Raw genomic sequence first — 13711 nt, forward strand, 5'->3', positions numbered from 1 at the left:
TACAAAGTGTATCCATCCAAGTAACCAAATATATTCCCACAACATAATTTTTAATGCTTGCACAGATGTCTTCTACAGATGGTTTACTTAACCAAGTACCTACTGCTGAACATTTAAATTGTTTTCAGTTTTTTGCTGTGATGAACTTCCTGACAGCTAAGTCCTTAAAAGACATCCACCATTATTTCTTGGAGGATAAACTCCTAGAGGGAGAATTGCTGAGTCAAAGATTAGGTACATTTTTAAGGCTTTTGATACATAGCACCACCTTGCTCTCCAGGAAGTTTGTGTCAATTTATATTCCTGTGTAAAAGGGCCCATTTTCCTAATTATTTTTCTAAGTTAGTCATCCCACAAAATATCTCTGTGAAATCAGAATTTATACAGAGAGAGCACATAGAGTAACATTATGTAGCAGGTTTTCTTCTCATAGTAAACCAGTCCAAAAAGCCAGGATTTTAAGAAGTCTCACTTGTCTACAATTAGCCTTTGGTGTAGCCAGCTAATTTAAACACAAACATTTTAAGCAATTTTGCGGTCCAAGTTTGCCATATTTATGGAACAGTGGTTGCTTACCATTCTAAAATGATTTTATTGAAAATTAATGCATTTCTTTTTTTAAGGTGGTAATTAAAGCTAACCTTATTTAATGACATCCCATTTCACATTCCTGGAGAAAGAAATTTTCTTTGACCATAACCAGAAGAAGATTATCTGGTCAAACAGGGTGAAAACCATAAGTGGTGGACAGCCATTATTACCACAGTAATACTGATCCAGGTGGGAATTAGCTTGGCTAAAATGGGTGATCACCTACTCATATACCTCCTCAAAAACAAACAGGAACAAACAAAAAAAACTTTCCAGCATGCAGAACCTCTAAACAAGAAGGAAAGACAGCTAAGTTAAAGTTTTAAAATACTGTCTAAACCATATCTAAAAGTTAAAAAAAAAAAAGCATGATACTACAAGAGAGAAGTTAATGAGGCAGAAAAATATTCCCCAATATACAACCCGCTGGAGAACTTCTAAGAAAGAGATCAGATCATACAAAATGCTATGCGGGGGTGGTAAGCACTGGTTCAGGTTTAACTAAAGGAAAGGATAGTTGGAGAGTTTCAACATTTCCTAATGGCAACAGAAAACTAAGCTGGCCTAGTCTGTTCTGTGATAAGTGCCATGCTCAACGACCCACTCTGTTTTTCATCTTTTTTGAGGCCCAGAAAAGTCAAATAAAAAGAGAAAATATCCAAACATAGAAGTTTAATTTAAGGACTTCCCTAGTAGTGCAGGGGATAAGAATCCGCCTGCCAATGCAGGGGACAGGGGTTCGAGCCCTGGTCCGGAAAGATCTCACATGCCACGGAGCAGCTAAGCCCATGCGCCACAACTACTGATCCTGCGCTCTAGAGCCTGCGAGCCACAACTACTGAGCCCATGTGCTGCAACTACTGAAGCCTGCACGTCTAGAGCCCATGCTCCGCAACAAGAGAAGCCACCGCAAGGAGAAGCCCAGGTACTGCAACGAAGATCCAACGCAGCCAAAAATAAAAATTAATTAATTATTTTCTAAAAAGCTTAATTTATCAAGATTAGAAACAACCTAACCTATGTTATGTTCTAGTGGTCTTGCAATCAAATAATCATAGTTATTTTGTCAACGTCTATGATTAACTCAATGAGAGAAGATGTTCGGCTACAGGGTCAGGTAAAAATATTTCCTTGGAGGATTGCTCTCTCTTATGTAATAGTATTAGGTGAGTAAGTGTATAGAGTCCCAGTTTTCAGTTCTTTCTGAAACAGTCTGCATCAGGCTGGTTCTGATGATTCTATAGTACTGGGATGGATCACCCAGGCACCTAAGATAACACAATGATAATGCTTTGCTCACTTCTCTGGAAAAAAAAAAAAAAAACAAGATTGCATTTCCAAAGTCAATGTAGTCACCCAAAGTCAAAAAAGCCTCAGAGGCAAAGGGGCTGAAACCCTGAGTACCATAAAATGACGAATGAGAGAACTCCTCCCCACTGAAGATACCCAGGTGTATAAAAGGCACACGAAGTAAGACTTAAGACCTAAAACCTCACTCACTGTCAACCTTGAGTCTTGTGGGTTTTTCAGCTAAGGGGGTGAGGAAAAACAATGAGCGCCGAGCCTGATGTGATTAGAAAGTGTATGTGGCCGGTGTGCCTCATGGGTCTGTTTGTCACCGGCATCCTCTCTCTGGACTGTAACTTGCTGAATGTTCACCTGAGGAGAGTCACCTGGCAAAATCTGAGCCTTCTGAGAAGGATGAGCAAGTCATTTCCTATAGAGTGTCTAAAAGAAAGCAAAGCTTTTGAGTTGCCCCAAGAGATCCTCTCACACACCCAGCCTCTGACGAGGGACATCAAGGAGGCCTTCTATGAAATGTCCAGACAGGCCTTCCACATCTTCATTCAAGACACCTTCAAATCCAATTGGGAAGAGAAACACCTGAGACAAGTCCAAATCGGACTTGATCAACAGCTGCAATACCTGGAACAATGCTTGGAAGAAGAGGAGGAAAACGAAGACATGAGAGAGGTGGCAGAGGATGAGCGGACACAGTCAGGAACTCCAGTCCCCCAGCTGAGCAACCTAGAGCTGAGGAGGTATTTCAACAGGATAGACAGGTTCCTCAAAGATAAGAAATACAGTCACTGCGCCTGGGAGATCGTCCGAGTGGAAATCAGAAGATGCTTCTACTTCTTTCATAAATTCACAGCACTACTCAGGAGGAAATAAGGTATATTCTTAGAATTCAAATTCCATTTCCCTCCAAAATCTCCTTTTCCTTCTCTTCCTCCTTCATCCTCTGTTTAAGGATTACTGTGCTATGCCAAGGCTCCCCTCGGTTGGATTGGTGGTGGTTTAGGTAATGTTCACTGTTTCTGAAGTTTGGCAGAAAGAAAGTGATGCCAACCACCTCCTGGGTGACCAAGAGTCTTGTTAGGAAGTCCTGAAGACAGTTTTAAAGGAGGATTCCCCCTCCACCTTCTACTCTCTGTTCCTCTTTCCTTTTGCTCTTTCGTACTTGCTTTGCTCTATCTCTCACCTTTGAACTCCACCAAAACAATGGCTAGAGGACACGGATCAGAGAATATTGAAAAATGGAACACCTCAATGACTTAATGCTCTTGCTGCCAAGGTTGTTTATTCTAGGGAAGTTCAGCACGTTAAAAGAGCTTATACACGCTCCCATAGAGTTAAAACCCTTCCTGTCTCCCTACTGTTAAAAAAAAAAAAAAAAATTGAAATTTCTGGCCCATTTGCTTCTCAACTTGGTTTAGTTAAAATGATACAAAGTTTGTGGCTTGGTATTTTATTATTTTAAGAGAGTGAAGATCCATGGTGATATTGGATGGTTGAATTAGATGCCTGTGATTTAATGCAGAGAGCATTGTTCATTGCTAATGCATACGGTGTGATTTTCATATCTAAAGGCATGGAAAATGCTACAGAAAAGTTTAATATCTGCCTTTCATTGTTTTTTGTTTGTTTGTTTTCTGCCTGAAATGAAATGTCTACAGTCAGACTATGGAAGAATTTCAGATTGGATTTTCCCAATTAGAAAGCCACTCTCTATTTGTTAAATAAATTTAATAATACATGACACTTTAATAGACTTTATCTTTTTGAAAGTTAATTTGTACCTAGATTACCCAGACTGTTTACTTAAATTTTCTTGTGTGGTCCTTCATCTGTATTAATTCATCTTCTAGCTGAAATGAATCTTCTCTTCCTCTCTCTCCTCTACCCCATTTCAGAACCATCTACCTTCAAGCAAGAATTAACGGAGACTGTGGCTACCCAAATGCATCAAAGAGGGTGAAATGTACCCGGTTCAGTTCTTGGAAGGCTTCTCCTGCTATTACTTTAACAGCACGCTGCTAAACTGTTTAGATTCAAGATTTATCCAAGTACAGGGCTCCAACAATGTAGTCAAACTGAGAAAGTCTTATGATAAAATTGAGGCAAATTCAGTCCAAAAGTTAGGAGAAATGTTTAAAGGCACAAGAACTAGATACTGGTTATCAGTGGAAGGATCACACAATAAAATGAGTTAGCATAATCCATTTAGAAAAAACAACTCATCAGTAGTAGTTCTAAATTTTAAAAAAGCATTACAAGCTATAAAGGAATTAGGGCATGCAAGCTACTGAGCAGAAAGTATACACTTAATATTTTCCATGAATTTCTCTAATAATGCCTTTGCATGGTCTCCCTTGTAACTCCACTGGGATCGTGTCAGTTACTTCAGCAACTTATGGTTGCAGTCTTGCTAAATGCTTGCAATGCAAGAAGGAAGAGAATTGGCACTTCCAGTCAATAAAGATTGTCTGATTGTACTGGCAGAGGCAGGAGTCAGACAGGATGCTTTAATTACGAGCACCATTAGTCAGAAAAAGGAGAACACTCTCACTGAAAAATAGGTAAGGACAGAAACTGGCACCATCACAAAGAAATACTAACGGGCAATGTGAAAAAATGTTTAATCCCGTTTATGATTAAATAAATACAAAAGAAGACAATAAGATACTCCCCTCCCACCATTCTGGCAGAGATAAAAAAGAGTGATAATATAGACTATCAGTGGGGTATAGGGTATAGGGGAAAAAAACTCCTGTGTATTGATGGGGAGAGGTTAAACTGGCAAAAGTTTCCTACAGGACAATATGACATCTTAACTACCCTTAAAAAGTACATTAACTCCTTAGACCTGGCTATCCTATCTCCAGAAATTTATTCCAAGGAAATACCTGGATAAGATTGTTTAATGGAGCCTTGTTTATAATATCCCTCCTTCTTCTGCTTTAATTTTCACCTCTCTGTATTTTCTGGTTTTTTCTACAATGCTGGGGAGGGTTTTCTTTTAATTCTAAAATTAAAGAAACTGTACAAGCTTATCTTTCACTCCAATTACCCTGTCTTCCTTACTGGAGTAGACTGGGACAGACACTGCCCTTTCACTTTGTTAATGACGCCCTTAGACACTTCTTGAGCAACTCAGGTCCTTCTTGTTTTTCTCCTGCTGCTGCTGCTGCTGCTAGTTTCAAAGGAATCCTTCCTTGGGGATCAGTTTCATAATGTAATCTTCGTAAAGTGCCTTCTGGTACTTCAAAGATTTTGCTTGCTTGCTTTTGTTGGTCCCACTGGTAATATTCAGAAGTCACTGGAGAAAGTGCTCTATGTGTCCACTCTCCTGACTTAGTCTCCTTTGTTCTTCTTTATTAAGTGGAAGCTCAAAAGTTATAAGTCCAGTAAAGGGAAAACTTCTGGAACTGGGCAGAGGCCACTGTGCAGTTTCTACTTAAAATGCTTGAGTGGGTACATCGGTCACGAGTGTTCAGATGGAAGCTTCCTCCCTCCCCTGTCTTGGGGCAGGGATCAAATGGCGGAGGATAAAAAAAGGGTGTAGTTGAGTCTCCTTGGAAGGGGACTGATGGGGTGTCAGTCAGACAGAAAAGGCTGACACCAGTATATGTAAGACTATGTGCAGGTATAGATTCCAACAGGTGTACAGACACAGTCTCCTATCACAGTCTAACCGACTCTAGGGGCACCAGCTGGGGGCCCTGCCCTCTCAGAGTGGCTACTGTGCTTCGGCCCTAGCTCTTCCCCCGCCCCACCCCCGCCCCCGAGGTATAGTTGATGTACAATATTAGTTTCAGGTGGTAAGTCCTAGTTCTTTAATAATCCACAGCCATTAAGAATAAGCACCATGTGTAAGCAAACAACTTGATAGGAAAGGCAGAGAAACAGGGCCACTATAATCTCACAGGCGCACTCACAGGAGAACTCTGTCTCCAGACACCGATCCACAAGGCCTGGGTATCGTGAACTCGGCCCTGGCAGCGTCTGCACTGGGTCCTCCGGATCCGCTTTTCCTAAATGCCGAGAGGGGACCGGGACTTTACACTTGGAGCCCTATGCGAAGACAGAACTCCAGGTTCATTCTGGAGGGAGCCACTTCACTCCTGTTTCTAGACAAAGTCTCGAGGCTTCCTAGGTTATTTGCAGATCTCCATTCTCTTTAAGGCGACTCGCCTGCCCTTCGACCCTTGGAAACTCGCAGACCTCAGAGCCTTAAAGCTGTCGGCCTACCAGAAGTGCCCTGATCCCGTCCCGCCGCCTGGCAGCCGGCCGGCCACACGCCTTTAGGCGGAGATCGGAATCCACTGGAACCCAGCAAAGGACACCCAGATTGGGGCGGAACCTCGCTTCCACTCTCTGCCGAAAGAGGCACCCATCTCAACCTGCGCTCTTCGGCGCGCTGGGGATAAGACCTGAGAAATGCGCCCAGGGCCACAGGCACCCGAGGAGGCGGGGAAGGAACAACTTTCCCTCCGCCCTCTAACCGCAAGGCCCGGGTGGGGCGGCCCCGCTGGGGTCGGGCTCCTCTCCTTCCCCAGGCGGGCTCCCGGGCGCGAGCTGGCCGGGTGGCTGGTATGGAGGCGGGGGGAGGAGGACCCGAGGGGCTTCCTTGTCTCCCGAGCCCCGCCAGATGTGAGAAAGGCAAACAATAGGGGAAACGCGGAGAAACAAAAGGCTATTCGCCACGATCTCAATCGGCTCTGTCGCGTGGTCCCTGCGGGAAGGACGTCTGGGAGGGGTCAGGAAGGTGGGTGAAGGGGGATCTTGAGGAGTTTGGGGTCTCTGGTACTTACTTGCCAGGCGCCGGGAGTCGGCCCTTTACCCTTCCAGAGGGGTCCAAAGTCAGGGAGGGGCAATTAAAGGAAAGTTGAAGGGTTTCCACCTTCTTCCTCAGTGCAGGGAAAGGGAGGGGCTGGGATTCCAGATATTTGACAGTTGTTGGCCCAGGGGTTCGGCAGGATTTGTACGTCCTTTTCACACCCTCTCCCTCCAAGAAGCATCCACAGTCCCCGGGGCGACCTCGCCGATGGAGCGGAGTCCCCCTTCGCAGACCCGAGCCGAGCCTCCTCCTTCAGTATCAAGACGCCCTAAACGTGGTCCCCCTGCCCAGGCGCACTTTTGTAAAAGTTTGTCTTCCCGCCACCCACTGCCCCGCACGCACCCTGCAGTCATCTGCAACGCGGGATGGATTCGGGGACAGACTTGTACCCCGAAGAAGATCGATATTTTTGACAGATCTTTTAAAATCAAGGCCCCGGAGCCCGGGGTGGACTCTTGTTCACACCCGGGAAGGGCGCGGGAGGAGCCGGCCAGAAGCCAAGACGCGGGCAGGGGTCTGACGCGGATTCCAGCCCCGGAAGCCAGCGAACGGCGGGCGGGGAAACGGGGTCCGCCGCCTCCCGCCCTCCTGTTGCACCCGCACCCAGGTGCGCCCCGCACCTCTACCCTCCTGAGCGCGACCCGGCGCAAGCGGCCGCGGGCTGCGCCACCTCCCCTCGCTTGAAGCGAGCTCTCACTCACCGTGGGGTTTTTACCTTCTGCCCCGGGGCCCTGTCGGCTCCCCGCGCCGGGGCAGCTGCAGGCTGCGCGAGAGGAAGAGGATGAGCTCGGGGCAGGAGGGGCGACGCTCGCGAATCCAGCGAGGGGCTCCCGGGCCAGCGCGCGCGGTCTCAACGAGCGCGCGGGCGAGCGAGCGCGGGACTCCAGCTGCAGACGCCGCCGCTCCAAAGCAGCCCCCACCGGCACCCGGCGCGCGGCTACCAGGCGGAGGCGCGTGCGGGGACCCCCTGGCGGTCGCCCGCGGAATGGCAGCTCCGTCGGAAAGGAACGTTAGGTCGCCTTTGGGTCATCTTCCCTCCGGAAAGAGGTGGGGAATGGACAGTCTGAGCAGGGCTCCCGGCCTTACGGAAAAGACATTGACCCTGTGGCCAAGGCGGGGAGTAGGATATCAGATCAGAAAGGGTGCGTTCTGGGTCCACCAGGGCCACATCCAAGGCACCTAGAGAGGAGGAAATTGCTTACCTTCTCCAGGATTTTCTGACTTGTTGAAAAATGCTGTGGACTGCCCGACTGAGGAGAGCATTAATCGTTGGAAAATACTTTGAGATTCTAGCAATTTGCTAGAGCAAGCTGGGAGTAATGGAAAGAGCATGGACTTTGAAGCCCAACCCACATTCTGCCACTTTCTGTTTGTGTGATCTTGGTCCATGACCTCTACCTTGTAGTATCTACCTTGCAGGGTGGTAGTAAAGGGTAAAGTAAACATAGAAAGTATTCCTAGTTCATAGTAGGAGTCATTAAATATAAGCTTCCTGAGGAAAAGAATGAGTCTTCCACATCTTTTAATTCTCCGTATGATAGCATCTTAGTGCACATTGATTGAGAAGTACCAAATGACTAAGTATTGCATTATACAGTTCTTACTACACACTTTAAAGAAGTATGGAAATATATTGAGTAGAAACTAGAATACACAGAGAAAACATCCTTCCCGCAAAAGCTGTTTCCACAACTACCAAGTGAGACCCTCTAAAATCTCACCCATCCTTTGCAATATCAAGTCAATTCTGATATTATAAGAAATATTTAATAAATAGTCATGGTCTAATGATATCAACCCTGGATTAAATGAGTTAATTCTGTGTCATTTGGCAATGCAGAGATAATGAATATTGTGAATATAAAACTCAAACAAGGGGCTTCCCTGGTGGCGCAGTGGTTGAGAGTCCGCCTGCCGATGCAGGGGACACGGGTTCGTGCCCCGGTCCGGGAAGATCCCACATGCCGCGGAGCGGCTGGGCCCGTGAGCCATGGCCGCTGAGCCTGCGCGTCTGGAGCCTGTGCTCCGCAACGGGAGAGGCCACATTGGTGAGAGGCCCGCGTACCGCAAAAAAAAAAAAAAAAAAAAAAAAAAAAAAAAAAAAAAAAAAAAAAACTCAAACAAGAGAAGAAAAAATGGTCAGATACAAAAACCCAGCCACTAAAGCAATGTTTCTGTTCATTGTTGAGTCATGCAATCTCATTTCCAAATTGTCTAAAACCCCATTCACTGCTTTCAAGTTCCTTTTGTTCCTGGGCTCCATGGCAATCAGACAGCACTTCATCATCCATAACAATCAGGGTAGAAGTGTCTCTTAATTACTCTAGTTTACCTTTAATAGTCCTTCTCTCATACTCACTTGTCCCTAATTGGGAAGAGGCTGTTGCCTGCCCCAGAATTCTCATTACGTGGTCTTTTCTGTTCTGTCAAGAAGAGAGGAAAAATAAGGCTTCCTGTCTCAGAAATTAAAGCAGAACATTGAGATCCAACTTCTGCCCTCGAAGATAGGGTTCAAGCTCCAGCGCGCAGATGAGCAGGGCATGTGCGGGGCAAAGAAGGCATTGGATTCTAATCAATAAGCATTAATGGAAGGGTCTCTGCCTCTCTCTTTGGGTTTCAGCCTTGCCTGTAGGGAAAAGAGAACTTTCATCCCACTTCATCCCCTTAGTGGCCCCTTCAGTGGGGAGAAATGGTGAACCTGGTGGTTGGGAGGAAGCCTTTGTTATTTCCTCGATAACTTTAACCAGTGAGTGGGGTCAATATAATGAATCACATCCTATCTCTCACCCACCCTTGATCTAGCTTCCCTGCCTGTGAGCTGGTGGCTGGAAGAAAATGGCTCAACCTTCAGAATCTGCTCTGAAGGGCCAGCATTTTAAATTCAAGCCTTCTTTGGTCCTGTTTCTTAGTCTATTCAGGCTACTAAAACAAAATGCCATAGACTGGGTGGCTTATAAATAGAAATTACTTCTCACAGTTCTGGAGGCTAGGAAGTCCAGGATCAGGGCACTGGCAAATTCAATGTTTTATGATGGGCCGTTTCCTCATAGACATCTTTTCTCTGTGTCTTCACATGACAGAAAGGGACAAGGAAGCTTTCTCAGGCCTCTTTTATAAGGGCACTAATCCCATTCATAAGGGCTCTGCCCTTGTGACCTAATCACATCCCAAAGGCCCCACCTCCCAATACCATCACCTTGGGGGTTAGAATTCAACATACGAATTGTGTTTGGGGGGACACAAACATTCAATCTATAGCATCTTGGGCTACATCTCTTCTCCAGTCTGGCTTTTATCAGAGCCCTGTATTGTACAGCAAACTGGCCCCATCATGATGTGAAGTAGATATTGTTTCCCATTGGCTATTATTCCTTACATGTATGTGTCTTTGCTCGTCTGGAAAAGTACTCTGAAGGAAAAGAATGGGGGAGGGAGAGGATTCAGATATCAAAAGTTCACCCACACTGAATGGACTCTCCCTGTCAGACTTGCTCACACTGCTGTCTTCCCTCAACTCAGGGAAGGGCCAGTCCAACATTTCAATTGCTTAAGGCCCCGTGGAATCTTCTTTGACTTTCCTCCTTTTCTATTCCACCTCTATCAGAAAAACTCATTGGTTTTATCTTCAAAAGATATCCAGGGGCTTCCCTGGTAGCGCAGTGATTAAGAATCCGCCTGCCAATGCAGGGGGCATGTATTCAAGCCCTGGTCCGGGAAGACCCCACATGCCACGGAGCAGCTAAGCCGGTGCACCGCAACTACTGAGCCTGCGCTCTAGAGCCCGTGCTCTGCAACAAGAGAAGCCATCGCAGTGAGAAGCCCGCGCACCGCAACGAAGAGTAGCCCCCACTCTTAGTTGCTGCGCTCACCACGTGCAGCAACTAAGACCCAGCACAGCCAAAAATAAATAAATAAAAACAAAAAAAAGATATCCGGAAGCAGACCTCCGCCCACCACCTCCACAGTTACCATCCTGGTCCAGCCACAAATACCTGCAGCCTGGAATACTGCAATAGCTTCCTACCTGGTCCCCGTGCTTCCTCCCTGCCCTGCGTTTGTTTTATTTTCAATACAGCCGCCAGTGTAATTCCCTTAAAATGTATGTTGCCTTTCGTCACTCTGCTACTCAAAATCCTCCTGGGCCTTCCTTTCTTACTCAGAGTAAAAGCAGCACAAAGAAGTACCCCTTTATCTCTGACTTTGTCTCCCATTACCTTCCCCATCACAAATTCCGCTCCATCCACACTGCCCTCTTTGATTCCCACCAATGCCAGGTAAGCTCCTACCTTTATACTTGCTGTGCCTTCTGCCAGGAACACTCTTTACTCGGATACTTCAAGGCTTACTAACTCACTTCCTTCAGGTCTTGGTCAGAAGTCACCAGAGGGCCCCCCTTTCTGCTCTATTTAAAATTACAGTCAACTGCCACCCTCAACACTCCCTCTCCACATTCCCCGCTCCAATTTTCTCCATAGAATTTATCGCCATGTGATATACAATATATACACTGCCTGTTTTCATTTTCTATGGCTGCTGTAACTAATTACCACAAACTTGGTGGCTTAAAATAATACAAATTTATCTTACAGTTCTGGAACTTAGAAGTCCAAACTTAGGTCTCATTGGGCTAAAATCAAGGTGGCAGCAGGGCTGCAATCCTCTTTTAAATCTATGGGGGAAAATCAGTTTCCTTGTTTTTACTAGCTTCTAGAGGCCACCCGCATTCCTTGTCTCATAGCCCCTCTTCTCCATCTTCAAAACCAGCACGGGCAGGTCAAATCCTTCTCATATTGCATCACTCTTGTATTTCTGCTTCCTTTCTTCTACTTATGGGGAAATTACACTGAACCCATCCAGATAATCCAGGATTATCTTCTTATGTTAAAGTCAGCTGATTAGCAATGTTAATTCCACCTGCAACCTAATTCCCCTTTGTAGCTTAACATATTCACAGGTTAGGGAGATAAGGAAGTGGACATCTATGACAGCAATTATTCCCTCTACACACTGCCTTACTCTTTCCAGCAGAATATAAACTCCATGAGACAAAGGTTTTTATTCTGTTTGATTTATTGCTCTATGCCTAGACCAGCTCAATAAAAGTATAGAAAATGTATAGATACTTGCTATGGACTGTATTGTTGTCACCCACTCTGTGCCCATCTCCGCCCGCCACAACCTACCGCCCAATTCATGTGTTGAAGGCCTAATCCTCAGTATGATAGTATTCGAAGATGTGGTCTTTGAGAGATAATTAGTGTTAGATGAGCCCTCATAGTGAGATTAGTGGCTTACATGAAGAAAAAAGAAAAGACAAGAGATCGCTGTCTCTCTGCCATGTGAGGACATCAGTGAGCAGGGGCCATCTGCAGGACAAGAAGAGATTCCTCACCAGGAATCAAACTGTCTGGCACTGTAATCTTTGACTTCTCCGCCTACAGAACTGTGAGAAGTAAACGTCTATTCTTTAAGTCGTTCAGTGGTATGGTATTTTGTTGCAAGAGCCTGAACAGACTAATACAGCACTCAATAAATACATATTGAAATAATTAATGAAAATACCTCACTGTAGGCATTGCAAATACTTAATATCTATTAAGCACCTACAATATGCCAGGTACTTGCTAAACACTTTACATGGAATATCTCATTTAATACTCAGAAGATTCCCTAGGTAGTAGGTACAGGTGAGGAAATTATAGGCTAGAAAAGTTTGAATTAACTTGCCCAAGGTCATGCAGCTAGTACATCATGTAGGCAGGTTTTAGACTGGGCAGTGTGACTGAAGCCCATGGCCGTAACCCTCACACTTTCTCACCACTATCACGTGGCAATGGGCAACCCTGGCTCTTGCCCTCGAGATACTTACAGTCTAGTAAAAGTGACAAGAGAAACACAAATAGCAATAGCACTAATTGGAACATAGAGATGGGATAGATTCATTCTGGGTGGAGCTGATGGTAGGGAGCTTCAGGGAGGACGTGGCATTTGAGCTGCACTTAAGACGGTGGACCTTGCTGCAGTCAGATGGAAAGGCTGTTTCAGCTAGAGGGAGCCACAGCAGTAAGGACACAAGAAGGGAGAAAATGCTAGGTGTGCTCTGGAAACCAAGATACAGCTAGTTTTCATGCAGTTAGAGGATAAGGGCTGGGATCCCGAAAGCTAGGCTAGAGAGCAAAGGGATTTAATGATTTCTGTTAACAGTTCTTAATGGAGAAAAATCACCTCAAGGAGCTTCCAAAGTAATGTCTGAAGCTGTAACTCAAAAGGCAACAAGTAGAAGAGAAAAATGAACCTTTGAGAAGAGAAAAATCAACTTTTCTTGTTGAGTATAATGTTTTCATTAGACTGTTAACTCTGTTTGCTGCCTTATAAAAGGGCAATCATGGACCTATAAATCTGAGTCCAGGGCACAGATTCAAATATCTGAGACTCAAAAAGTTCTAAAAGAGGGCAAAAATGGATAATGAGAGCAACCGTCCATTCCCGACCTGCGGACAAGTATGGTTTTCACCACTTCCGTTTCACAGATAAAGTAACTAAGGCTGGAAGGATTAAGTGACTCACCCAAGATTACACAACTAGTAAAACTGGGACATTGATTCTGTGTCTCATGACCATTAGTGTTCTGTGTGTCCTGATACCTAAGTGGAAAAGGCCACAAGGGTGCATTTGTCCCAGATGACGTTGTCAGCTTTTCAGCTGTTTCAGATAATCCTCTCCAGGTTCCTATGGGACAAGACTGAGGAATTTGGATGGGACCACTCATGAATCTCACTTCCAAGCTTTTCTTGGGAAAAGAGAGAAGCCAGGATCATCTGAAGGACAAATTATAGAGAGACAAGGTGCATGGTAATTAAGAGAATAGACTTCAGAGTCTGAAAGATCCATATTAGCTGTGTCTAATCTCTCTGAGTCAGCTACTTCATTTTGTAACACGGGGTAAGTAATGTAAGTAATCGTATGGACTCAGTGAAGGGTTGCATGTAATGTGCT

The 13711-nt window shown here is 45.3% G+C and overlaps 2 protein-coding genes across 4 annotated transcripts in view; one reads left to right on the forward strand and one right to left on the reverse strand.

The window, feature by feature from the left end:
• MOB3B (MOB kinase activator 3B) overlaps positions 1-7610 on the reverse strand; it is a 201630-nt gene extending 194020 nt beyond the window's left edge. For 2 of the 3 annotated variants that reach the window (XM_024754685.1, XM_024754671.1), the window contains exon 1: positions 7417-7610. The gene's annotated coding sequence lies outside the window, so the exon portion shown is untranslated. Of the gene's footprint in view, positions 1-6689; positions 6739-7416 lie in introns of those variants that run through there. The other variant, XM_024754679.1, reaches the window with a different exon arrangement.
• Positions 2143-2767, forward strand: IFNK (interferon kappa). Its single transcript, XM_024754697.1, has one exon. The coding sequence runs from the start codon at positions 2143-2145 to the stop codon at positions 2764-2766; it is 624 nt and encodes a 207-aa protein (XP_024610465.1). The 3' UTR covers position 2767.
• Positions 7611-13711: the final 6101 nt, after the last annotated feature.

The sequence above is a fragment of the Neophocaena asiaeorientalis genome, unplaced genomic scaffold (assembly GCF_003031525.2).
Source record: "Neophocaena asiaeorientalis asiaeorientalis breed wild unplaced genomic scaffold, Neophocaena_asiaeorientalis_V1.1 scaffold379, whole genome shotgun sequence".
NCBI lineage: Eukaryota > Metazoa > Chordata > Mammalia > Artiodactyla > Phocoenidae > Neophocaena > Neophocaena asiaeorientalis.

Bases quoted from the DNA above. Each gene is read 5' to 3' on its own strand.
- IFNK (XM_024754697.1), top strand. From the start codon at position 2,143: ATGAGCGCCGAGCCTGATGTGATTAGAAAGTGTATGTGGCCGGTGTGC.